General features: G+C 39.8%; 2 protein-coding genes across 2 annotated transcripts in view; both read right to left on the bottom strand.

Moving 5' to 3' along the window:
* Nucleotides 1-424: 424 nt before the first annotated feature.
* Nucleotides 425-3,560, bottom strand: LOC102236594 (tubulin beta-1 chain). Its single transcript, XM_005806843.2, has 7 exons — nt 3,419-3,560; nt 3,081-3,189; nt 2,660-2,770; nt 2,012-2,256; nt 1,576-1,898; nt 1,148-1,492; nt 425-1,077 (listed from the first exon to the last, which is right to left on the bottom strand). Exons 1-7 carry the CDS (start codon nt 3,473-3,475, stop codon nt 930-932), a joined length of 1,338 nt encoding a protein of 445 aa, XP_005806900.1. The 5' UTR covers nt 3,476-3,560; the 3' UTR covers nt 425-929.
* Nucleotides 3,561-6,833: 3,273 nt separating this feature from the next.
* LOC102220698 (transcription factor IIIB 90 kDa subunit-like) overlaps nt 6,834-27,794 on the bottom strand; it is a 77,243-nt gene continuing 56,282 nt past the window's right edge. The window contains exons 13-19 of the mRNA XM_014471691.2: nt 22,893-22,954; nt 21,085-21,166; nt 20,263-20,318; nt 19,054-19,325; nt 9,858-9,909; nt 8,862-9,015; nt 6,834-7,685 (exon numbers count right to left, since the gene is read on the bottom strand). Coding sequence (XP_014327177.1) covers nt 7,648-7,685; nt 8,862-9,015; nt 9,858-9,909; nt 19,054-19,325; nt 20,263-20,318; nt 21,085-21,166; nt 22,893-22,954 — 716 coding nt within the window. The 3' untranslated portion in view covers nt 6,834-7,647. The remainder of the gene's footprint in view (nt 7,686-8,861; nt 9,016-9,857; nt 9,910-19,053; nt 19,326-20,262; nt 20,319-21,084; nt 21,167-22,892; nt 22,955-27,794) is intronic.

Below are 27,794 nucleotides of genomic sequence, written 5' to 3'. Positions count from 1 at the left end.
AATTGTTTAAAATAGTTATTTAGGGTTCTATCTGTTTTTCAATAAATCATGTAAATTTGTTTAGTAACACAGTCTCAGTGCTCAGGTCTCCTTCAGTTGAACGGTGAAACACAAAACTCCACATTTGTCTAATTTTAAGGAGTTGAAGGGAAAAGCAACAAACAAAACAATAAATAGGCAAGAAACTGGATAAGTCAACAGTGCTTCTGTCATCCTGACCACAGCGCTGCCCACCAAGCCTGTCCAAATAAATCAATTCGTCACATGATAAATTAAAACACGTTCAATAATTTCCATTTACATCAATTGTTTTTCTCGTGTCTCTTTCTACTAAAGTCTTCAGTCTGGTCTCAACTAGCCTGTTTTATTTAAGGGTAATTTTGTTTAAAGAAACTTCAGCATTCATTTCATTTGAAGTTTTGGTTGTTTTATTTATTTTGAATATTTAAAATGTCTTCCAGTTCCAATGTTAAATATTCTTTAGTAATTAAAGTTTAATGAAATTTGATGATGTGTTCTTACATTATTAGTATGACTGTCTGATATTACTTGAAAACGGTCTGAACACAAGAACATAATTGTTTATCACAATAACTTCTGGGACAATTTATCATCCAGCAAACTATGTTAATATAACAGGCTTACCGTTCAGCCTTGGCTGAGTCTTTTGGCTCTGCCTGCTTTAATGCTTTCTAACAGGGTTAGTTACACTTTAACATCACAAGTTGTATCAGTTTTACACATTTCAAATATGTATATTCCAGATATAGCTCTAATGTAAAATCTAACATGTTTCAAGCTGAGCCTGAGAAAATCCTTCAATCTCAGAAGCAGTAAAGCTGCTGCTGTTTAGCACAACTTCAGTGTTTTGACCTAAATGCTTCCTGACTGTAACTGCAGATCAGGAGGAAAAGCAACATGGCGGCTGCTTAGGCCAGGTCTTCTTCTCCCTCCTCTTCAAACTCTCCCTCCTCCTCTGCCGTGGCCTCCTGGTACTGCTGGTATTCTGACACCAGGTCGTTCATGTTGCTCTCTGCCTCGGTGAACTCCATCTCATCCATGCCCTCGCCGGTGTACCTGCGACGACACAACGTCAGTGTCTGTGTGATGTACAGCACGCCGCTATGAATCGCTGCATTGGACTCACCAGTGCAGGAAGGCCTTGCGGCGGAACATGGCGGTGAACTGCTCCGAGATGCGCTTGAACAGCTCCTGGATGGCCGTGCTGTTTCCGATGAAGGTGGCGGCCATCTTGAGGCCGCGTGGCGGGATGTCGCAGACGGCCGTCTTCACGTTGTTGGGGATCCACTCGACGAAGTAGCTGCTGTTCTTGTTCTGAACGTTCAGCATCTGCTCGTCCACCTCCTTCATGGACATGCGGCCGCGGAAGATGGCCGCCACCGTCAGGTAGCGGCCGTGGCGCGGGTCGCACGCCGCCATCATGTTCTTGGCGTCGAACATCTGCATGGTGAGTTCAGGGACTGTCAGGGCCCTGGAAGAGAGACCTTCAGTTAAAAGGAAGTTTCTAAAACAGTGGGGTTGATCCTAATCTAAGGCTGGACTGAGCGTCTTCACCGGTACTGCTGGCTGCCTCGGCTCGTCAGCGGGGCGAAGCCCGGCATGAAGAAGTGCAGTCTGGGAAACGGCACCATGTTGACGGCCAGCTTCCTCAGGTCGGCGTTCAGCTGACCGGGGAAGCGCAGGCAGGTGGTGACGCCGCTCATTGTGGCCGACACCAGGTGGTTCAGATCGCCGTAGGTGGGCGTGGTGAGCTTCAACGTACGGAAGCAGATGTCGTACAGCGCCTCGTTGTCAATGCAGTAGGTCTCATCAGTGTTCTCCACCAGCTGGTGGACGGACAGGGTGGCGTTGTAGGGCTCCACCACGGTGTCTGACACCTGTCAGGAGGGGGCGGGGTTACAGAGAACAATGGAGCCTAGTTAAGGACCCAGAGGAAGCAGCTTTGAGGCAGAGCACCTTATCTGAACTGATTTGAATGCTGGATGTAAACCTTGGGCGACGGCACCACGCTGAACGTGTTCATGATGCGGTCCGGGTACTCCTCCCGGATCTTGCTGATGAGGAGCGTGCCCATGCCGGAGCCGGTGCCTCCTCCCAGGGAGTGGGTGAGCTGAAAGCCCTGCAGGCAGTCGCAGCTCTCCGCCTCCTTCCTCACCACATCCAGCACCGAGTCCACCAGCTCCGCTCCTTCAGTGTAGTGGCCCTTAGCCCAGTTATTACCAGCACCGCTCTGACCTGGAACAGACCCAAGTAGAGAATAAACGCTTACTTGTATTAGGACCATCATGACTTGGTCGTCAAAGTTCACTGTAAAGATTTGACTAGTTTTATGATTTCATCTTCAATCCAGATTTCTTAAACCTGAACTAAATTGAGTCCTTTCCCTTCAGACTGCTTCATGTTTCCTTCCTTCCTGGTCAACATTAGATCTATTAGTGAGTTTAAAGGATTATTTTCCTTTTCAGCCTCATTCAAAACAGAAATAATATCAGCTTGTTTCAGTTCACCTGCACCATATTTAACATTAAGGCTCGCATTTCTCTGTGGATTTGTTAAATACAAAAAATAGACAATCTTCCTGTTTTGTGTGGCTGCTCTATGCAAATAAAATGTAAATATGTTAAAGCAATGCACTCACCAAAAACAAAGTTGTCAGGCCTAAACACCTGTCCAAAAGGACCAGACCTCACCGAGTCCATGGTGCCCGGCTCCAAGTCCACCAGAACAGCACGAGGGACATACTTTCCACCTACATGAGACAAAAGTAAATTGGACTAAAGTATAAAAAAATAGAAAGAAAAACATTTTCTCCATTAACTGCAATAATAATTTATTTTCTCTAATTATAAAAGCCAGTGTGCGCAACATGTGGGAGAAAAGTTGTAGCAACCGGTTATCTGTTGCCAACAACTAGTAACCATTGAATTGAAATCCGGTGACGTAAAGGCCAGGCCCTCTGGTGGACGGTCGTGGTACTAAAATGTTTCTTTGAGATATTGAATTACTTGGACCTCCACTGAAGTAATAGTACACAACTATGGAGCAAACTATGAACCAACCTGACGCCTCGTTGTAATACACGTTGATACGATCCAACTGAAGGTCGCTGTCCCCGTGGTATGCCCCGGTGGGGTCAATACCGTGTTCGTCGCTTATCACCTCCCAAAACTACAACCGAAAAGAGAAGAAAAATATTAAACTAACTAATTGAGCAGAGAGATTTACTGAAAACAACGCAAGCCAACAGTAATGGATAGCATTTCAGCTAACAGCTACGCTAGCTTTTTTCCTGCTGAGCAAGCTGTTGGTTATTTAGCAGCGCGAACAAACTAAGTAATTTTTCAGTCGGTATCCCAACGAATTTAGGCCGAAGTTTCAAGCATGAATACTTTCTAACCTTGGCTCCAATCTGGTTCCCGCACTGGCCAGCTTGAAGATGAACAATTTCCCTCATTTTGTCGAAATAAAGACTTTGTGACCCTTCACGAACAGACAAAGTTGGTGCGCTACTCCACGCAGAGGATTATAAACCTAGGAGGTGGGTGGGAACGTTGCTTAACGGTTGCTACACGCCATTGGATGAGAAGGGTTTCACTTAAATTGTAAACGGTTCCTGATTGGACAATGTAACTTCAGTTCAAACATTGGTTGGAGTGAGCGGGGTTAGGGTTACCTTGGAAACCAAAAATAAACCTTTATCAATGCCGCTAGTGTTTTCGCCAAAGATTCTGCTTCACCATATTTTATTGCTTCTTATAGTTACAAGCATATCATGTTTAAAACTAAATTCATCTGTATTTATTTTTTTGTGATGAAAGTTTATACAGAATAAATGCGCTATAAAAATAAATTAAATACAAAAATGTAAAAGTTGAAATAATGACATTTTACACGTTGAATGTTTCCATTATAGGTAAGCCTTCTTCATTCTTATGCTCGTTTCATTGTCTGCATTTCATTTCTCTTTAGTTTATTCATTTTCTTATATCTGTGTTCATTTGCATGTTATTTTTTATTTTATTAAATATTTTCTTACATTTTCTGTGTAATTAATGCTTGTCAGTATGTATTTAATGAACTTGCCAGTTGTCTCTTTTTATTAAAATTTGGACAATTCTAAATAATATCCTGGATATTTACACAACCTGTCTTCCTTGAAAACTGAGTTGTTATGAAGACATGAATTTTTACAATGCTCATGTAACCAATTTCATTGTTTATTTAAGACCAAGGTCTCAGACTGGAAATTAGTATTTCCTAACAACACTGTCGATTTTAAGCCCATCAAGAAGCCAGACAGGAGAGGTAGGAATTATGTTAGGAGTTATGAGATGATAGACCGCTAAAGAAGAATAAAAAAAATAGGTGAAAAAAAATAAGAAAATGCACATTAGTAGAGAAGAAGGCATCCAGCACCAACAGATCAGACTGATGCCGGATCACCGCGATTTTAAAAGGTAAGAGATTAGGACTAGTTGAGGAGAAGCTCTGCTATATTTTTAGAAAGCTAAAGCCTTTTTTTTAATTTTTGGATTTATGTTTTTGTGTATGTGTGTGCTTATGTAGGCAACAATCTGTTTCATTAGGAACTCACTTTGCTGGTTGACCTCCAGTCGCCTACAGAGTGTCCATCCTGTGTGGACTGTAAACTGGACTTATAAGTCCTTGTACAGAGGAGACGTAGCTACGGAACACACACATTCTCACAAATATAACACCAAACTTTGTTTTTTCTTCTTTCAGAAGATACAGTTGAAACCACAAGTTTACATTCACATAATCACAAGAGACAAACTCATTTCTTTCTATCTGAAGTTAAATCAGAACTTCTCTTGTTTTTGGTCAGTTACAATTAACAGAATAATTCCTATTTGTTAAATGTCAGAAAGTTTAGCAATAACATTCCTAAAGGATTTTTTGTAACTTTCTTCAAATTCAGAAGAAAACCTCTGATTTGTCACTTGATAGGTCCGGTGTCTTAGAAAATGGGTTTTTGTCCAAAATGAGTACATAGACCACAGAAAAGCCAAACATCTTGTGGAAATGCTGCTGAAGCTGGTAAGACAGATTCATTATCGACCGTTAAACTGTCCTGGACCCTGAAAGGCCGCTCAGCGAGGAAGAAGCCTTTACTTCAAAAGAAACATTAAAGGCCAGTTTGCAGATGCAGCGATGAAGATCTTTATTTTTGGAGAGATGTTCTGTGGTCTGATGAAACCGTTTGGCCATAATGACCACCATTACCTTTGGAAGAAAAACTGAATTTTCTAGAAGTCTTCCAAAGTTTGTTTTGCTTGTAGTTTTGAAAAGTGTGGAGTCCAATTACAAATATTTTCTAGATCTGAATTAGTATGGAAGAAAAAGATAAAGTATGAATACATTTTCGTATATAACTTGCTTTTTGTTCTTTCTGTGAAAATTTAAACAGGAACTGAAATCAATTAGAAACACCCAAAACTATTACAAAAAGGTCAATGTAAAGAAATAAAAGATAAAATGACGTGTCTGATTATAATCAGACGTGTTCTTTGACTACACCTCCGTGTCTTTGTCTCAGTTACAGGAGAAAAGGAATCTGAGATGAAGGAGAAAAAACGGAGGTCAGAGGGGAGAGCTGCTGCGGGCCGCGCCTCCCGTTTCTGTTTTACCTGCTCCACTGCAGAGCAGAGCTGCTTTCAACTCCACCTCCTTCCTCCATCTGGGTGGTGTTGAACTGAACAACATGAGGCAGGTAATGGTTTGAGGATGTGGAAACAATAAAAGCACTGACTGTTTATTTACAAGATCAAGTTAATGTTATGTTTTTAAGAGTATGCCATGAGAAAAGTAATGTCAGCATATTAAAACTAAATGTTTTAGATGTTCTGATGACAAAGCACAGTCAACAGCAAATCCTCAGTGTGAATGATTCATCCACTGCCCTCTGGCGGCAGGGGAAGGAACAGCAGGTTGATCTGAAACAGAACACGAGAGACAGAGGAAAAGTCCCAGGATCTCTGGGAAGCCTCCGCTTGAGCTAAGAAATGGAACAAAGAGTTTGTGGTTTGGGTCACTTTTCCAGTTGTTTGCTGCTATTTTGGACCAACATTTGTGGATGATAATCAACAGCGTTAAACAAATGATCCCAACTGCACAGACAAAACATTCTCAGGTTTCCAAACAGGAGTAGGAAAAGGAAATTGCTACATTTTATTTATTCCTCCTCCCAAACAGTGTCTCTTCAGGAGGAACTGTCGGCTTTTTTCAGGAGCCACTTCAGCAATTCCAGTGAATTCTGGCTTTGACTGGAATTGAGGAGGATATTCTGGGTAGGAATTAATGACTGAGACTACATAGATTTTTATATTTAATTTCCTGCACAGTTTGGTAATGTTCTGTTTCCCAAATTTAAAAGAAAGTGCTTGAATTTTTAGAACAGTTCATTTGAGTGGAACTCACTGAGAAAAGATGTTTGTTCTTTCCCCCCCTATTCTGGTCTTTATTCCTGTATGGTTGGGTTGAATAGCTGGTCTTTTAGTTCTGCTTATAACATGAAAGCCCAGCCCAGTTAATGTGAACCATTTAACTTTATGTCATTGTACCTAAGCATGTCGAACCACAACTTGACAAAATATGGATTTTCTTTAGCTGAGTCAGATGATTGAAAACTATAGTAAGTAGCTTTTCAATAAAACATTTTTTAAATATTTGTTAAAACGATCACCATGCTGTGGTAGTATGCCATGAGACAGATAATTGTGAAAAGATCGATCTCCTCCAGCATCTCCCTGAGATGCTATGGTGGTTTGAAGAAAGGCACGGATCCCAAACACTTCTTTTCCCAGTTAGTGATGTCTTTAATGTACTACATAGATACATAATCACAGTCATCACTTTAAGAATACTGCTCTGTCAATACAGCAAAAATAATCCTCACCTTAACACGCAATCATTCAAAAAAGAGATCTCAACCCTGACAAAACTCCATAATGCAAAATATATTAACAAAAATGCATTTCCAACTTCTAATTTGAAAGCTTTCTGAGCCCTCCAAATGATATTGGAAGCAACATAAAACCTAAATCAGATGTTCCTTCCATATAAAGATGTTATGGTACAGCTTCAGCAGAAAGTAAACAGGGGAAGGCCATTGCCAAATAATTAGAAAACAAAATCGTAAACGTTCTCATATCTGTGCCTTGATGGTCCTGGAGAACATTGTATTCAACCTAAGAGACCGTTTCAACTTCCATCCAAAAGGTAATGAGAACAACTAATCACAAAACAAAACCATCACAGATCTGGATGGAAGGTCTCAGGAGGGATGTAGTGCAGGAGCAACAAGTCCAGAACAGCCTCAGCTTCTTTCTCATTGGAGGAGGATCTTCCTAAAAGGTTGTTTCTACAGGTTAAAAACCCCAATAAGTCCAACCTGCAAACGATCCAGTGGGCCGTTCAAAGAGCAGCATTATAACCACCAGGTCAACCAACTTCAGCCCGATTGGAGCAAAGCAGCATGGCGTTCTGTAAACTTCTGCTCCTGTGCCCAATCCTTAGCAGCTCGTTATGGGTTCCTGTTAGTGAAGGTCGGCTCCAACTTCAGATTCCAAGGCCGGCTGGGGATGATGAGCCAGGTGGACGATGCGGCTAGTACCCATCATCATAATCCCCGTCACATCCATAACCTGGAGGGAGGGAGAGACAGAGGGGGGGGGGGGGGGGGAAGGGAATGACCATGTAGTGAGTGACTCAGGGTTGAGTTTATCTTCCCTCTGGTTCAGATCTGATTGTTTTGAGTCAGGTTTGAGTCACTTCCACATGTGGTCCTGAATCCGATTCCTGCTGGAGGTTTCCTCCTGTTGAAAGGGAATTCTTCCTTTCCACTTTCACAGCATGCTTTCGCAATATGAGGAACTGCTGTGGTGACTCAATGCAATGAGCTGGACTGTCTTAGGTTACATTTTATTAACTGGAATCTCAAACTCTAAATGTATGCATTGGACCCATTTGTCTTGTTAAAGGCATTTAAATGACATATCTGTTACATTCACACAGCAGGTCTCGTTGCTCAACTCTGATTTTTTGCTGAAATGTAATTTTTTTTTTTTTATGTGGTTGTTCATATTATTAATTAAATGCGACCGCAATCAGACTTCTGTGTAAATGGTTCAGGATCCCAAAGTGACCCGAAGAAGAACATAGATGTCACACTGAAGTAATACAGTTTACAGAAGTAATGATGGATGGAGAAGTTTATGGATGAATTTTAAAGTTTATTCAGCAATGAGACTGGAGCGTATCATCACAAGATCATAACACAAAAGAAGCAAATAAAAATAAAGCACAACTAAAAAGACAGACTTCTTTTATACGTTCTGAATTCTAATGTCAGCTATTGTTTTCCTCTGTATTTACATAAATATCAAAAAATATTGATCAGAATTATCAGAAATATCGCTTTGAAAAATTTCAAAGTGTCTACAACTTAGTACCACATATGGAAGTGGCACAGAATCGTTTTGTGGGGTGAAAAGATGGGAATTGGATCTTTCTGACTCCTGTCAAGTAAATAGAATTCATGTCACATATGGGCAAAAAACTGGATTTGCATCATATTTGCCTGCAGTGTGAATGTAGCTTTATTGTGGTATAAAGAGATCTGACAAGAAGACGCTTCAGTTTCTCCAGACTTAACTTGTTATAAAAACTAGTGATGAGAAAACATTGGAAAATTGACAATATGGCACCACTTGTTTAAAATAAACAAGAAAAAAACCAAAAACATATTTAAATACCAACTAACTACATTTATTCATCAAGCGATCTCTAAGGTAAAACACCTGCTGTGTGTTTAAACTGACCGTCGCCGCCCAGCAGCTCCATGGCACTGACACAGGTCTCCTCCTCTTCATCCTCTTCCTCGTCTACATCGTCATACAGGACGGGTCCACTCTCGACAACAACTGCACTGGGCGGGGCCTCTGCAGTCGCTGCCGGTGGGGGAGGGGCTTCAGTCTGACCAAACAATCAGGAAGAGACGCTGATTATTTTCACCACTTTAGTGGCTCATATAGTCAAATAAAGACGTGGCACTACAGCGGAGGAGGCAGTAGATGTGCTAAATGTAGCATTGTAGTGTCACCAACATCTTTCACCTTATTGCAGTAAATGACTTCAGCACCTAATTTTATTTTTTTTAATAACCCCACCAGCAGATCATTTACCTGCATGAAAAAATTAGATATTAATCAGAGCTTTGGAAAACTAATTTTCTTCATGGTTCAAAGAGTGAGTTTTTCTTTGTATTTCAAGGTCTTCCCATTATATTAGTTAAGCTAACAAATGTTCACTCCAAAGGGCTACAAAAAATATCTTTTGGAAGTTGTCTATGTTTTTTCAACTGAATTAGGACTATTTTTCACCGCTGCATCCAAAAATGACATCCATTTTTCTCAGTCAGGTCAGGTTTTTATTCTAATTTAATTAAGAGAAATCATCTTCTGACTAAATTGATAACATTTCTGTGACATTATCAGTTCATTTCCGTTCACATTTCTCAATCAAAAAAAGATTTTAGGAGAAAAATAAAAGTTTTCCAACAGAGTGTATTAATTAAATGTTATAAACTTGGATTCCTATAAATTGAATAATAAACAATGATAAGGAGAAGAACACATAAATTGAACATTATGTCTTTGTTGTGTAAAATTCTCCGTCTCTTTTCTGTCCTGATGGAATCTCTCCTGCTCATCACTCAGTGATCCAGATGTCAGAACAAGTCCTGCATTTTGATGCTCATGTTGTTGCAAATGAAACGTTGGTTCATTCGCAGGTGAGCAAATGAACAGGAAGCTCACCTGCTCCACAGCCAGCTTCTTCTTGGGTTGTCTGCTGATGAACGGCTGCAATCTGCAACACAAGGAGGATTAAAGACATCAAATCTAAAAAATCTAAATGGAATTACACTTTTAATCTTTACAGAGGAGGAAAATAATGCAATGGCAAAAAATATGAATCCCATGAATTGGCTCCATGTAAACAAAATGAATCCAATTTAATTTGTCTTATTATATAAATGTTGAGATCCAAGCAAGTTGCATCCTATTATTTAGGCTATAAATCCTTTAACAGCTAATAGATGTGGTTTAGAAAACTTGATAGGAGAGAGGAAAGGCAAAATGATGCTGGATTTTATCAGTGGACAGGTGGATGAATCTTCAATGTGTATCAGACATGAGTGTGTTAAGAAAGCTGCATCAGGAAGTTCCCCCTCTGAAGCTTTTCTAATGAAAACCACCCACAATGCACCTCATCTGCAATTCACATCTGTATTTTGCACTATTTCTATAAATATTTATGTCTAACACGCTCATTTTTACTGGAGTTAAGCTACACTCAGGATCTACTAAGTTAGCTAGCTAGCTTCTGAAGACTGTTGCTAGCACTACATTCATAAAAAAAAAAAATTAAACCCACACACATTTTTAATAAGCTCTGTTGTTCCTGAAATTAATGATTTATTTTCCTTTTCCTTGCACTTACTGTCCTTTCTCTTGGTTTATTATATAAAGTACCAGTGAAATATACAGAGGTTTTTGGTTGTATTGTGAGAAACAGAAAATGCTTGGGGTGTATGCGAGGCACTGCAGTCTCAACCTTTCATCTATAAAAGTCTTTGAAAATCAAGACGTAGACGACAAGCAGCTCAACAAGGCTCTCAATCTGAGCTTCATGTTGACTGAAAACCAAACATAGATTTTGGTTTCAGACACTGATTGGTCCAAATGTTTTTCTTGGCCACAAATCCTTGCCTGCGCTACGGCTAGTTATAAATTGATTCTTTTACATTCATAATCTGCAGAAACTCTGGACAATGTAGCCGATTTGCAAGGTAATACCAGCAAATAACTTTGTTAGAGTCCTACATTCTCTACATCTCTATTGGCTCCAAGCACCTGACAGTGAAATGGTGTGAATGAGAAGGAGCTCAGACCCAACTTTGAGTGACATGTCTCTCTGAGAAGGAAATCTTTTCTTAGACAGCCCAAGAGATAATCAGCAATGAATTTACCACTGGCGGTAATTCCTAAGTAGAAATCCCACCACGCTGGCTGATATTAACATAACTCCCGGGGGCTCCCCACCTTCTTTAATGCCCACCCAGCCGGGTGCCGAGCTCAACTCTCACTGATAAGACGGAGAGTGCGAGTGAGCTTTTAATTAATCTGCTGTAACCAGGGTAAAGGGATGGGAGAGCGGGGAATGTTTCATCTTCACCCCCAACGCTACCCCCCTTCATTCTCAAACCTTATTATAATATCCCAGACAAGGTGGTGGACCACTCACTACGGAGAGAAATATTCAGGTCACAGGTGTTAGACAAGAGCAACTCCCCTGCGGTCTGAGCTGGACATTGTCAAGGAGGGGAATGGTGAGGGACTATAGGAACCTGGTAGAGGAATAAAAGCAAAAAGGCAAATCAGTAAAATGCAGGCAAAGGTCACAGAGAGGTCAAGAAAAGAAGTGACAAAGTAAAAGTGATGGATCCATGGGTTTGATCAAAAACAAAACTGGAATTTGAAACATGGTGCACACAACTCTGTTGAAAGACCAATGATGCATTTTGACTTGTGGCCTCCTGAAAGTCACCAGCTGAACTGCGTTGGTCTTTCAATAAAGTTGTTATTTAGAACTTGAAGGTAGTATCATCTGTACTACCTTGTTTCAAGTTGACCAGCCAACTTTACACTGTTAACATTTTAAGTTAAAAATTATCTTAGAGGGGGGAAAAAACCCCGTACTAATATATTTGAAGGAAATTTGGGAGGGCGGTAAAAGTCAGGCTGGGAGTTATGGGTTTAGTAATCTGTCGGTTCATCTTTTACAGATTTTTAGTCCCCTCTGTGCACCTTGGGAGTCGGTGAAGTTGTGTCAGAAACGGTTTGGATAACTGGCTGTTGTTACCCATGAATCCACCTACATGATCCAGGGTTTCCCAACTGGGTTGGGATTATGGTTGTTAAAAAAATCTAGATTTTGATATCTGTACTAGAAAACTGGATTATTCAAAGTCTAAACCGACTCATTCACAGCTGCCCAAACCATGACACTTTTCCTGTAACTGTGCAGCAATAACAGAGACACTTGGCCACTTTCATCAAACAATAACCTGATGCTAGAAGTTTTAAACTCCAACATCAGAAAACTCAAACATCCAGAAAAAACCATGGCGGTGGCAGCAGCTTCGTGCTGGGATGATCCTTTTCTTTAGCAGGGACAGGGAAGCTGATCACAGTGTGTGGATGAGATTAGAAACAAGTCAATCCTTGCACTGCACAAGACTCCACTGCTGGAAAAGGAAAAGTCTGCTGAAGAACATTTGAAGCTTGCTCCAGAAGATTTGAACCCAGTGAAATACTGGGAGAAAATAGTTATGTCGGATAATGCTAAAGCTAAACTCTTTGGACTTTACGGCTAACAGCCATGTTTACGAGAAGAAAGCTTCTGCACATCAACCCAAAACCAACATGCCAAAAGTGAAGGTTGCAGGTGGAAACGTCATGGTGTGGGCTGACGTAAAGCAAACAGCACTTAGAAGGTCAGATAGATGGAGAAACGTCTAACGATGAAATTTTGAGTTTTGAATCAAATTATCATCAATAAGAAATTAATAGAATAGACTAAGTGTGACGAATGTGTTAAGAAAAGGAGCAGCACACGTCTTTAGGGTGAGGATGGTGCAAGATGTCAAGTAGCAAAACTCAGGCAAAAAGGAACCGATTTGCTGTTTCTGTTTGGATCGGAAGAACCAACCAGCAATAAAGATTCACCACTAAGTATGAGACAAACACATCTGTTGCTGTTCTCAGAATATACATTGTGTCTTCAAAGGGAAACTTTTGCTTAATAGGAAAAAGAAAACAATACTTTATATTGTATGATGCAAGAAAACTTCCCCTCTTTTTACTGGGTGGTTTAAACCCTTTATGCTCCATACTTTGGAGCAATAGTCCTCAACAACACAGATCTGCTGGCAAAGGTTTTCCACTTTCTGTCATAATATTTATTCACAGTGAAGCTAATTGCTTTCTGTGTGACAGAAATCATTAATATTAGATCCCCACAGTCTATTGAGGAGGTCAAAGATCAAAAGGCCATCAGCAGTGTTGCCAGGCTTGCGGTGGCAGACTTCTTGGCAGCCTTTTATCACCATGGCGACCATTCACAATAGCAGGGAGTGACTCTCGGTCAGTGGAGCAGGCGACATAGTGAGTACAAATAAATCACTCCCTCCAGCAGAGTACAATAGAGAGCAGTGTTCTCACTGAGGTCTTTCCTACCTCTTGATCTCAGCATGTGGAGAGACATTAGTACAACCCGGTCAGTCCAGGCTAGTCCAGGTCCAAACGGTTCAGATGACGTCCAAAACACTCAAACTTAAATATGGAGAACCAGCACTGCTCAATGGAAATCCAACAGGATTCACTCAGAGAATTTTTCTTGAAAAGTGGAGAAGAAAATTGTAGCTCACATGCAGTTGAACAATAAGCCATGCATGCAACAACGCGTGTTTATTTACAGTGCTTTGTGAAAGTATTCACACCCTGTAAACCTTTTCACCTTCAGGCACAAAAATACACAAAAAAAAACCCTAATAAATTTGAGACTAATCTCAGAAATTTGCTTGGGAAAAAATATTTTAAACTTTTGAAACTCAGAAATTAAAAAAAGAATTCTGGAAAATTTCTGAGATTAAGCTAAAATGTCATTTTTCTGATGGAAATTTACTCATTTTTTCTGTCTACAATAGCCCTGACATGCTGTCATACATATTAAACTTATGCCAAGCTTTTAAAAAGTTAGTTTTTTTTAAACTAAAATTCTGTCAGAAATGTTCCATTGTTCAAGTCCAGAGCTTATTCTTTAATATTATCATTAGAACTGGAACAATCAGTAAGTCATCTTTCCAGCAGCGGCATGAATAACTGCAGCCTTTCCTGGTTATCATACAATAAGAACATCCTACTGGTCCATGTCTAACACTGTCTAATTTCACCATGGTAATAATTACACATTTGCTCCCTGACAGCTGGAATTGTTTCCTTTATACATCTTAAGGCTTTATACATCTTATGACTCTGATGTAGCTATTGTATTAACTCAGATGTCTTCAGGCTATACTACAAGCCACTTAGCATTCATTACAGTAAAACACACGGATCCATTTTGCCTACTATTCCGGTTTGTCTTTCTTAACACTGCACATCGTGTTACTTGAGTTCTTCCTTATACATCAGCAGTCAAACCGCAGTTTCTCCCCGATCTCATTAACCCATCTTTAAGCTGCAGTTAAAATGTATACCATAGATTAATTACCCAAAGAGATGCACCGTGACACAGAATGATATCCAACCTATTAATCAGCCTCCCATCCTGTCCACCCCATTTTACTTCGTCTGCACATTCACTTTCCCTCCCTTTGCTCTCCTCCGTCGCCGGCTTTATCCATCCACTCAGGCAAGACGCTACGTTGGGCTTTCAGTCTCTGCTGGGTTTAGCCGTGCGTTCCTAATCAGCTTACTGCCAATGACACTCAGCCTGAGCTGAAAAGATGATTGAGGGAAGTAGTTTAGCCAATGGCTGAAAACTGGTAATAGCTTGGTAAGGTGGAGGAGGTGGTGCTGGGTGGGGGTTCAATAAAGCAGAGCAGGAAGAGTGAATAAATGTAAGGTTTTGGGAGTGAAGACTAACATGGCAGGAAAGATAACATAACTTTTAGGTAGCAAGGCTTGCCAAAGGAAACCATCTATCACACTAAAATCAACTTAATGTGAACGTTGTTAATTGTTGGTTAGGCTACATTTTGTTTTATTTTTTATGGATAAAACAAGGATTTTATCCAAATGGCCCAGTTTTTTTTTTATCCCGTAGCTTCTGTCATTATTTGTCTGTATTCAGCTAAGAAAGGCGCGGCCTTTGAAGGATGTCTGGACGGCAGAGGATGAGCTGCTGTCACTCAACTTAGCCAAGTCAAATATCTAGAATTAAACAAATGCAGTCATGTCTCTGGCCTTTATTAGAAACAGGCTCATTTTAAAGACTACAAATCTAAATAAACTAGACTTAAAAATATTAAACTCTCATAGCTACATCCTCAGATAACTAACCATAAAAATCTCTGGTGTATTTGAAAGCTAAACTCAGAATGAGCTAGCTGTGAAAAATAAAATAAGACTTGAATGAAATGTCTCTTAACTCCCATATTTGTAATGTGCAGAATCCAGGATCTCAACTTGCCGTGGAAAAATGACACACACACCCACACAAACACGCTTTTTTGATTTCTGTCTGTCTATCTTCACTTATCCAACATCAGGTTGCAACTATAACTGGCCCAGGAGGAAACCCCAAACACTGAGACTCTCCAGATCATCCATTCAAAGTGTTTCCAGATCAGAAAACACTTCCATACATCTTTTGTTCATGAACTGGTTCAAGGGTCTTCGAATTTCAGAGCTCTGTTGAGAGCTGAAGTCTGTTTCTACACAGTAGGAGAGCGTATTTTCTCTGTTTACACATTTTCCTCTAATTTAACAATCCACAAACCTTTCCACTGATCACCAACACAGTATTTACTCTCACTGCACCTAACAGAGACATAGAACAGAGAAGTTGATAATCAGGCAGCGACTACCAGACGATAGTAGATATGGCATTCATGTCCACTAATCTGAAAGCTGAAATGACTTGCTGTTGAGGGATTCTTGCATGTTATAGAACCATGACTGATCAAAGTGGACATAAATGTAAAACTCATCCAATACTATTGGGATCTGTCAAAGTATTGTATAAAGGTGGTTCTAAATCTTATATATATAGTGGAATTTCTGAATTCCTCATTGTGGAGGCAAGTAATAAGCTAAGTCTGCTGGAGGGTTTATAAATGTGTTTAATCTAACAACAAAAGTAGCCTTTGCTAAAAAAAGAGCATGATAAACTGCAGCAGACTTAACAGACTTATCAAAATCCTTCGGCGTCTCTGAGACCAAACAGCACACTACATCATGATTCAGAACCGGCTTTACAAAGGCCCTGCAAACGGCAACCAATGAATAGAGATGAACTAACCAAAAGATGAGAGACGGAGCCAACAGTGGGGCTTTACATCCCCTTAATCACCAAACAGCTGCCCCTACAGGGGTCCACTAAAGCTCAAAGATGGCACCCAAAACTAGCGTCATCTCAAAGGGCTTTAGAAAACAAAGCCATGTAGGAAAACCAATTCCTCCCAAAATCAAATACAGTAGAAACCATTTAGTTTTTCCTGTACGGCAAACCCAGAACGATTCAATTCTTCTGAAAGGAACAGAGTGGATCTTTTTTGTGATTGCTTGTCGTCAAAGCAACACCCACAGACAAATCCTGCCTGTGGATTTGAGAAGATGGTTAAAAAAAAAAGAAAAAAGGAATATCCCCCAGGAGTGGAGAGGCAAACCGAGCATCTGTCCTCCTGTCGCAGCTGATTATGTTAGTCAAGCGGAAGGAGACAAGGAGGAGCTTTCTAGTGTTCACAGATTGAAGCCAGGGAAAAAAATTAAACATCTAGGTCTGAACGTAGCAGAAGAGAAGGAATGGCTGGTGTGGCAGTAAAGAAACAGCTGGCATCTATCTAGTCTTGATTTAATTGGCTGTTAGGGACAGAGATTATTTAATAGTTTGAGGTACTGAAGGATCGCTAAGCTAACGTAACTATAGGCAGATTTAAATGCTTAAGGCAGTAATCATGAGAGATACACTCATCTCTGACATAACCTACTGATTCAACAAAATCTTCTAGCATTGGAAGAAACAGAGAAAACAGTCAAGATGGCATTTTTGTCAAAGGACAGCTGAAATCCTCTCAGAGGAGATGAGAAGATTTAATGGGGTTCTACATTCAAAAGGCACGCAGTGTTGTCTGAAATACAATCTAAAACAACCATCCTGTTGTTTGTTTTATGCCTCATCAGTAGAGGTATGCTCTACTGACGAGCATACCTCACCTTTCCAGAAGGATCCTACAAATTTCCCTTTGTATTTTTTGGAGACGAATGCGTCAATTTTTAGATTGATCGTCTTTGATTGTTGATGGGCCAGCTGGAAGCTAAAACATTTAATTTCTTTCAGTCGGTGAATGCATCATATGTAAGCACTACCAGTTTGAACTTGCACCAATCTCCCCATTTGGTACAGATCCTACTACTGAGATAAAAAAAAGTCAAAGTTGTATTGTCTTCTATTATAAGGTCAGAGGGCTACAGAGATGTAAAAGGGATGCACCGATTTATTGGCCAGCCAATTTATCTGTGCTGATTTCCTTCATTTTGGGAGATCAACGACTGGCTGATTTTTACATGTGAAGCTGATTTTATCCACCAATCTTATCTAGCTTGGCAAAGAGTCAACCACTGTCCTCTTTTGCTCTCCGGTGAGAAAGGTTTGACTGACACGTCGGCCCACCAAGATATGTCTGCACGTTTGCAGTTAACATTAGTCACCCCACTGTTGCCAACTCAACAACTTTCTTGCTATATTGAGCAACATTTCAGACAAAAAAATTGGTATCGGCCAAAATCGGAATCGGCAGGTTAAGCTTTTTAAAAGGTCGGTAATCGGTGAGAAAACTGCAATCAGTGCACCTCTACTGAGAGGTCTTTAGCCAAAGACAAAACAGAAATCCTACTAACGCTAAAAGCTGATGCCACTCCAATTTTGTTTACATTTCGTGAAGAAAGAAGTTTTGCTAGAGTCTTTTTCAGAAGTTTTTATGTAATTTCCTTCAGTGGTTCTTGGTGCAGCACCCCCACAGGCGAGGAGGGGAACAGGTTTTTCAAAGGCTTTGATTAGTTTGGCAATGTTGCAACTTCAGTTCCCAATCAAACTGGACTATCAGGAATAAAACACTGTGACTCTCAGGTGAAAAACTGGTTGGGAACCACTGCTCTGTGTCTCAGCTGTTTGAATATTTCCATGACAGGTAATGTCTGCATGCTGTCTCTTCTCCAGGTTAGTGCTACTTGTTGCTTTTGTGGAGGAACAGACCTACCTGATGAATACTAAGGTTTCTTGTTTTTCCTCAGAGATCCAGCATCATCACTTGGATATTGTGTCCTGAATATGTACTGCAGCATGAAAATCACTTAAAACAACGTAAACGAGATCCAACAGCAATAACTCTTCCAGTTCTGATTTTGTCAAATTTACATACCTGCTCTTTTGTTAGGAACATTGTGACGGGGTTCTATTATGACTTGGTCAAACATAAATGACTGGCCAAGGCCGGAGATCACTTTAGTGAAATTTATTAAGCTTTTCTTCAGGTGAACAAAGTGGCAGGTGAAAAGTATTTACAAAGGACATCCAAGGCAGGTTAAAATCAGACAAACAGCAGTACCTTTGTTGTCAGAGTCCATCACCTTCAATGTGACTTCTCAGGTGTCTAGTCAGAGACTGCCTCCCTGTGGAGCAGAGCCCTGCTTTTAAAGCCACAGGCTCCACCCACAGAAAGTCCAAACAATTAAAAACTAAGCAATTACTTCTAACTCAAATAAACTCTTAAAGTATATAAAATAATAATAATAAATAATAACAATAATAATAAGAGCAAAAAAATAAATAAATAAACTTGTAAACAAAAATACAATACTCAATTTAATAGACAACACTCAGTGCGCTCTGATGACATCACTACATCATGTGACTCCCTCCCGGCACGCCACAATCCGGAAACAACCCTACTTGAAAATAGAACCGGGAAAATGTTTGAAACTGAAAACAGGTTAGGATGAATGTTTAACTGAAGCAGGAACACCGCGTGTGCACCCACGATGAACTGCATCAGTTTAAGCTGCAACAAAAAGTAAGTTAGCGATTGTGTACGTGTTTGTGTGTGCGGGCGTGCTCGCATGCTGACACGGACTCTCTAATTAAGTCCCAGCTCGTGACGGCTCCTCCGTCACAAACATCCTCTAGTAAATGGTCCAACATGTTTATTAAGCTGACAGGACGACCTACCGTTTTCCCAGAGTGTTGAGCGGCTTGCTGAGGCTCAGCGGGGTTCTAGTGGGCGCAGGTCTGCGGGTGCAGGCGGGCGTCCTAGGTGCCGGCGGCTCCATCTTCGGTGACTCCCCCACACCAGCCGGGCTGCTGCCAGGCTTCACGACGAGGTCCTTTAACACGTCGTAGTTGATCTTGGTGGATATCTTCTTCTGCTCCAACATCTTCTCAATGGCCTCGTCAGCAGTGCTGGCTCTGATGGCAGAGTGCTTTTTTGAGGGCCGTCTGGGCTGTTCAAAACAAAAAGGACGCTTGACAAGCTGAAGTGTAGAAAATGTGACATTATTTCAAACGTCTGTCAATGACAACACTCCCAATCAAACATGAGTTTAAATACCAAAAGACAAAGTTGTTAATCTAAAAGCAAACAAAATAAACATTTCTACAGTTTGGCACATAGCCACAAACAATGTATTTTACTGGGACTTAATGTGATACATAATTATCAAAATGGTTCACAAACCAAAAACAGACAACTTGAGGTGCATTATTTAAAATTATTTATTTAATCCCCAATTCTCTGGGGTGAATGACCTTCTCATTCTCAAATCATTTATATATTTTAAAGCTTCATTCAAATATTTTCTGTTTTGTTTTAAAGGGTTGACCTACGAACACCACACTTAGACTATGCAATGTTTTTAAGAAATACTATCTTAGCAGATATAAGAAAAGAAAAATATTAATATTCTTACTTTCTTGCTATGATGTGAAAGATGGGTTGCTGTAAAACAGACTTTTATTATGACATTAACAAGAAATAATTGGCTGCACAGTTTTGCATTCTTCAATCAGGAAAAGGTTTGATTTTTCGGCTTCCTATTGGCCAGGCTCCAGTAGAAATAAAAACCAACTGGTCAACTCCTGATTTCCTGATCCAACTCATAATTCATTTATTTTTTATTCTACTTTTGCGAGGTAAATGGCATGTTCTTTTCAGAATGTGTTTTGAGTGCAGATTTGGAAATCACAATTACTTTGAATATTAAAAACATATCTAAGGTACAGGACAAGTTAAGCTTTTAATAAAAGCCCACCTCTGCCCTTTTGTCTGACTTTTACTTTCAAGCTGTCAGATTTTTTTACTTCACATTTTTTTCATTGATCAGCTATTTGTGTTTCTGTTGAAATTCCAACAATCAACATTTCCAGGCTGATTAGCTTTACCTTTTTTTCTTTATAGATCCCAAGCTCCTTCTCTTTTTGGATCTTTGCTTCTTTTTCTGCAAACAAGAACAATGTTGAGCATAAAAACCAATAACCACAATCTGTGCGCCTATAGACACCTTGCTACGCGCTAAATGTCGCTAAATCACAAATGTATGCAATATACAAAAAAAAAGTTTTGCTATTAATTGCCAAAACAATCACAGTTAGAGAAAGAGCTCCAATGGTATCACATTTTCCAGGTGAGTAAAACATTTTTTATTAAAAAAGAAAATAGTGAGGGAGAGGGAAGTAGGTTAGTTATGCTAGCTTGACTTTGAAAACCTTAACATGTAGATATACTGCAGAATTCTGTGCTTTTTGGTTCAGTTAATTAAAAAAAAAAAACGGTTGCTGTCAGTTGCAATGACAACAGGTCTGTGAGTAGTGTAAAGCCAATAGAGGGTGAAAAAAAACATGAGTGATATCGAGTTATTTTTTTTGTTCACCAGTTTTTCTGCTGTACTTTCCATTTCAGGTGGCGCACAGCAACAAATTAATAACACCTACATGTCCAGGCATCATTTTAACAATTAAATTGTTCTACCGCAACATCTCAGCTATGGGAGGGTAGTAAAAGAATAGACTGTCTGCCCTCCAGAGTTGGGCGCTTGTGCAAAATTTCCAAATGTAAACAATAATAATGCTCAATAGCGTGTCTATAGAGCTGACTTAAAAAGTGAAAGGTACATCAAGGTATGAAATCAGTCATTGTATTTAAATAAAAAGAAAATTCTGCACTGAAGCACAACCTAGGCTAACCGGTCATGCGGCCTCCAGTACCTTTTTGAGCTTTTAGGTAATCTGCATTTTCTGCCATCCAGAGTGCAGTTTTGATTTGGACTTCTTTGTCACTCAGCAGATACTGCAGAGATACAAAAGAAAATAGAGCAGTTAAATTCAAGAAGAAAAAAAAGTGAGCGATTTTACAGCAATAAAGTACAGGACATGTTTTTCACATTTGGTTCCAAAATATGTTTGTATAAAGAGTAGCTCAAGAGTGACTCAATCACTGCAGGGTGCTCAGGTTTTGTGGCTGCAAAACAAGCCCGAATCGTCACACATCCACAGCCATTTAAGATTCATCTGTCAAAAAAATGGACAGCTTTTGGTTTTCCAGGACTAAACTGTGCAAACCAAAAACACTGCAGCCACATTCTGTTTAGAAAAGAGAGGATTCATTTTGGCAGCCCTTTCATTCACTTGTTGGCTTTTCCTGTCACCCAGTTCTTTTGTTCACAGTCTGAGGAAAATTAGTGTCAGTTTTCACAAGTTGAAGTCTAATTTAGTCTTGACCACATGTAAAGTTGTAAAGTGCTGGGCCCTTAATGCAAAGTAATCGGATTACATTACTTTGCATTGTAAAGTAATGCAAAGTAATGTAATATTTTATCTTCTTGGGACAATAGGCTGGACTTAGGGACACACCACAATCTAATTGGCTGGATGATAATACCATGGACTGGTCAATGTCTGCACATGTCAAGCTGTTGGAATGTGATACAAAGGTGTGTGTGTGTGTGTGTGTGTGAGAGTGTGTGTGTGTTGATTCAGGCATGTTGCAACAGACCTACTGATAGCAGAAGACCTTGAAGATTCTACAGTGCTCGGTTCTCAGTTTTATTAACAAAAACAAAGATCAGAAGGGATTCCATAAGGATCACAGAATGTTGTTTTAAGCCAAAACTGTACAATAAAATATACACATTTTGCATTTAGGAAAAACACAAAAAAACAAAAACTTTTGTCTAAGTATGTTCTACATCAAACTCCTAAAGTGGTATGTTTAGCTTCATCTGTTTATATTTTCAAATAAAAAAACCTTCTAGTAATTAACTTTTTTTTATTGAAATGGCCGAGCTTTTCCACATGTTGATGTTGGAAATATTATCTTAGCTACAGATTCATCCTGTGCTATAAATAATCATTCACTAAAGGAATGCTGTTATTGCTTTTTAGACAACATTTTTAATTTTCATTTGAAAAAAAAAAGAACTGAATTGTGCATTTGCGTGTTTTAATGTATTTCTAGATCTCAATAAGTTGATCACGCTGCACAGCACCATATAAACGCCTGTCCAGAGGAACACTGAGCAGAAGTGACCGGGTCAAAACAACGTCACACATTCTTAGCAGTAGAAAGCAGAGCTTCTCTAGCTGATAGATGTCAGTCCTATTCATCTTCCTACTCCCCACAAAGGCACACATGTTTGATAATATAAGCAAATGTCTGGATTTGTTTTTGGTTCAATGCTGAAATCTAATATTAAGAGAATGTAAATCTGAAGTTTTGTATTGTTCCAATTCCACATTTGTGTAAAGACGTCAGAAATTCAATCTGGCCATCATGAAAACTTTAGTGTTCCCACTTTTCATTTGGCTGAACTGTGTGAAATAAAACATCTCTAACAATGTTCCACAGAACTCAAAAATTAACCCTGCAACAGTCACCCTGTCTAGCTTTGATGCACTTTAAACATTTGATTTATTTTGAATTTTTTGCAATAATTGTAAAGTGTTTTCTTCTATATGTAGGGATGTGTATAGATGTTTGGCTACTGAGTGAGGATCCATGAAGAGGTTCTACATACCAAATTGATCTCACTGTCATCTATGCCACTCAGGTCCAGCTCTCCACTGTCAGCAGTGCCATCTGTCATGGAAACAATAACCAGAATGGACGAGTTGAGACGATATTCTGTAGAGCACATTGTTACTGCAGTATTCCCATTCCAAGGTTTACCAATAGAGAAAAATAACCAAAATATACGTTTCTAACAGTGACTCTGCTCTGGATTGTAAAAATTTTTTTTAAAAACAACTATCTCCTTTATAGATTTTCTCCAAATTAAACACGAATTCAAATAAGACTTTTATATTTATTATACTCTAAAATTATTCTAATTTTTATTTTCTTGGATCAAGAAATTATTTTGAATCATTTTCTTGTGATTGACAGTTTTTTAGCACTGTCAATCAGGCTTGTGTATGTGCAAACAAACTCAAGATTGCCTACTTGCAGCAAATGTGCTAATGGAGGAAATAACCTAAACTTACTGAAAAACTGCTGCGAGCTAACTATAGCATTCACTGCAGGCTCCGCTATGGGGGAGGAGCTGTAGAGGAGAGCAAGGGGCAGGAGGGAGGGTCTGACCATCGGCAGTGCCAAGATCCGCCCCCTGGCTCTGATTGGTTGTTTCTGACAGAGCGTTGTTTTTCTGCAGATGGCAGTAGGACAGCAGGGAGAAGGCAGAAGAGCTTCATTTTTTCACAGATTATCCGTCTCATTATAAGGTCAGGATGTAGTGACAGTTTTAGCAAATATGCAAAAAACATTTTTTTTTCTAAAAGTTACCTACTGCAGCTTTAAGAACGTCCAATGAGCATGAGAAGGCAAACTATGCTGACACTTCCACCATCACAATGAAACAAAGAAAGCAGCCATCATTGTTGCTACCGCTTTCTTGCTGCCACATCTGTGTATCCATGCATAAACTGGATAACTGTTTATACAGAACGTATTTTGGATACTTTAAATATTTTGGCCAAATACATGTCAAAATGTAGCATCTTCCAAACAGATTAAGTCATTTTCAATCAGCAGAAAGAAGAAATCGTCTACACAGAGTGAGTTTACAAAATGAAACCACCATGAGACGAGTGGAATGACTGACAGATGAGAGGAAGGCTAGGCTTGAAAATCTGTTGCACATATTCAGTGTGTGATGTGTCCATCATTGTGTATGAGAATCAAACATTTAAAATGCTAGACAGCAGCCATAAAATTAATTTTCATCAACTGGTCAGATGATAACTACATTGACGAATCAAACTCTGTTTTTATTTGATTCTCTTAAACGGACTGATCAAAACAATACATCAAATTTTCATCTGATGTAAAAGAAACTAGAATGTGAAATACCAAGACTTTAATTTCACCCTCAGATCCTCCTGTGCTGCTCTGCCGGATCAGTCTGTGGCAGTTAACCCTTGTGTGCAACCCTGGGGGTGTGTCAGACCCTGCTTGCTGTTATGGTTATGGTGGTGGTGCTAGTTCATAACAACAAGGATCAATTTGGCTTCCTCTGTGTTACAGCCAGGATGGTGGACCCCCACAGCTACCATCCCGAGCGTCAGCATCAACTGTGTCGTTTTCGCTTAGGCGGGGTCCGCTTGGACCCTGAGCTCAGCTACGCCCCGCTTCCCTCCCCAGCGTCGGCATCAACTGGGTCGTTTTCACCTCGGCGGGGTGTATCGCTTCAGACTGATACACACAAGGATTACATTTATCATGCGATTAATTAATTCACTGCGACATGCCTAAGAAGAAGCATGAGGAGTTGTGTAAAGTCAAGACAAAGAAACTCAGCCTTTGTTCTGGACTCTGCACTGCTGCTCCTCTTTGAGAAGTGAGGTGGTTCCCTGTGAAAGGAGGCTAATTGTTACTCAGAACAAGGAGCTACTGGTTTGTAAAACTTGAGCAAATGTTAGTGCATAATATGTTAAGTGTGAAGGTGCTAATATGGAGTGACTCTCCTGTCTTTCCTGTGCCTCCAGGGTGAACAAATACTTCCCCGGGGATCCTGACACCATTTATAGGATCCGGGGGAGGCCATGGAAAAGTATGGGGGGAGAATTGTTTGTGCGTTTTTGTGGTGTTTCATAATGGTGCTTATGGTGTAAGGATAAAACATAAAATATGTATAAAAAGTAAATATAAATGCTTGTATTTTACGAAAGGTATTTTATTCAAATAGGTGGAAATTGGTCAATTGAGATTCCCTGTGATTTGGAGGTGGTTTGGTCCTTCACAGCTGGGAATATTTAAGTTGCACCTGTGACATTGTTCTTGATGTTGTGTTTTTTTTTTTAACTATTTTTTTTAATTTTTTACAACACATGTTCAAGGTTACATTCTTCCGTCTCTTACTGACATTTGTCATCTGCATTACAACTTGGCAACAGGAGATGAGACAGTAGGTGTTCTTAACAAATGTAATAATGATTACAAAACAACAAAACGAAATCAACAGACAGATAACAGCAAAATAAAATAAATACAAAACATACGATTAAATCCTCCCTGAGTTAAAGTGGTTCCCACCATGGTATTTTAGACCGACCCAAGAGAACATACAAGTGCAAAAGGGCAATCCTGTTATTGTGTCACTGAAATAATAACGGTATGACAGAGCTCCACCTTATATTAACAACTGTTTTTTGAAGCCTTAAGGAATATGTGATTTCTTCCATCAAATGAATGTCCCAAACTTTTTGTATCCATGTGTTATATGTAGGAGGTCCTGGCTTCAGCCATCTGATAGTTATGCATTTCAATGCTGCTGTGAGCAAGATTCTTAGAAGATATCTATCATCCTTCCTGTCCAATCCATCGGGTATTACTCCCAAAATTGCCACCAAGGGGGTTTTTGGAACATTTCTTCTAAAAATTCTTGATGTTGTGTTTTGATGTTGTGTCTTGATGGTGATGTTTCCACCTTACTCTGCCTCAACTTTCATCTCCACTGTAAATCCATCCGCAAAAGGCTGCCTTGTTACAGGGAGTGACAGTCAAATCCGTTGTGACAACAGCAAAAAGGGGAGTAGTTTCCTGCGTTGGCAACGTCTGCTAAATGGTAGCTGTCATTTCCTGTCAGGCCGGCTGTACCAAATGGGACGGCTTCCCTTCATCTCCCTAGGCCAGAAGATGCGCATCATCTCCAATCAAAGCAAAGTGCTGTGATGGGCCGCTACTGCCCTGACTGCTGCAGGCCCTGCAGACGCACAGCGTGATGCTGCTGGAGTTCGCCGCATAACAAGCTGTCCTACGAGAATACCACGAATCTGAAGGAAACATCAGACTGGCTCTGTATCAGTGACACCTGTCTCCTCAAACTGTCAAAGCCCGTTTGTCTGCCACCCAATCATGTCAACCTTTCCCCTGAGAGGCTGTGCCCATTCAGCCATATGGCTGTCAACTTCAACTGTACCAGATCCAAAGTCAGGCTGCGCAGCTGTCCTGGCACAAATACAGTCAAGAGTGTGTAGGAAAGACGCTATCAATTTTTTATAAGTCACAGTCAGAGGAACCATTAGCCTCATTTCTTCCTCTGGAAACGCAGATGTGAAAATAATTACCTAACAGATGAAACATTTGCTGGCGACTTAATGTAAACAGTTTTCTCCTTGATTAAAAACAAAGCCGTTTGGAAATTTCTTTTACAATATAAATGTTGTATTCCCTGCTAAATGCCACAGGACACAGTGAACGATAGAGACCTCCAATCTAGCTGTTTTCTCCTGTCAGAGTTCCACACTTATGCTAATCCACTAATAGCATATCTGATTTTTTGTTCAGTGCTTTTGCCAATTTTGAAAACATTTAGTGCACTTATCTTCCCCCAAACTCATTTTTCCAGACAAATTGTAAAATGCTGATTTACGTGGCTGCGTTGTAAACTTTAAGGTGAATAACGTTTGGAGTATGGGATGAGGTTTTGATGATCAACTCTAAGTAGCTACACTTTCATATTCATGCTCTTATTTTAAAGTGAGTGAAGACTTTATGCAGTGTTCACCCTGTTTTTTTCCTTCTCTTTTTTTAGTTCAACCAAAAAAAAGAAAGAACAAAATAAAACAGACGGTAGAGAACAAGGTATAAATATAAATACACCGTCTAACGGCATCATAGAACATGTAAATTAATGTCAAAATCAAATTGGTGCTCAATGACTACAGTCTTTCAAGGGCAGGTTTAAATCAAATTGAAGTTAGCACTTTAGCCTTAGCTTCTGCTAAAAACTGTTTGTGTACTGCTGACCGTAAGTAACATTTATGATGAGTGCTACAGAGTTACTGCAACTAACCTTTTAGTTAGCAGTGGCTAACACTTGAGATGTTTAAAAGGGAAGTTAGAAATAATGGAGATGTAAGAAGCTATGTAAAAGCTGCTTAGTTTGTGGAAATGTTCAGTTAATTCAGGCTGAGATAAAGCTGATTTTTCTGTAGATAATGGGAAGGTTGAACACACTGAAACTGTTAACCCCCATTATGAACATACCAGATTTGGCTATTTCATCACTGAGGCTATTTCATCAGGCATTGCTCACTGAGCCGGTTCTAAAAGTAAAGACAGCTCAACATCTCAGCTCCGTCGTCTGTTGGTCTGTCTTTTAAAACAGTAAACCCTGTTCACATAATTTACTAACACACACACAGTAGGAAGCCAGACAAAAGAACATTAAGAACAATCATTTGGGCAGAACTCTGCTATTAATAAGCCCTGAAAGCACTACTATTATTCTAGTTTATGTTTTATAATGGCAGAGGGAGGCTGAACATACAGAGGGCTTCTGAGAAAAGAATGACTCTCCTCTAATTACACCATTGAGGTCAACCTCTAATTCCACAAGCAGCCTTTAACCCTTCTGTCACAGCCATTTGTCATTTTAAAGGAAATTTTGTCATTTGTGGCTACATGCAATGAGTGCTAT

Source organism: Xiphophorus maculatus, chromosome 19 (genome assembly GCF_002775205.1).
Source record: "Xiphophorus maculatus strain JP 163 A chromosome 19, X_maculatus-5.0-male, whole genome shotgun sequence".
NCBI lineage: Eukaryota > Metazoa > Chordata > Actinopteri > Cyprinodontiformes > Poeciliidae > Xiphophorus > Xiphophorus maculatus.
The sequence above is the reverse complement of the archived record's forward strand: the minus strand, read 5'-3'. Positions and strand labels throughout refer to the sequence as shown.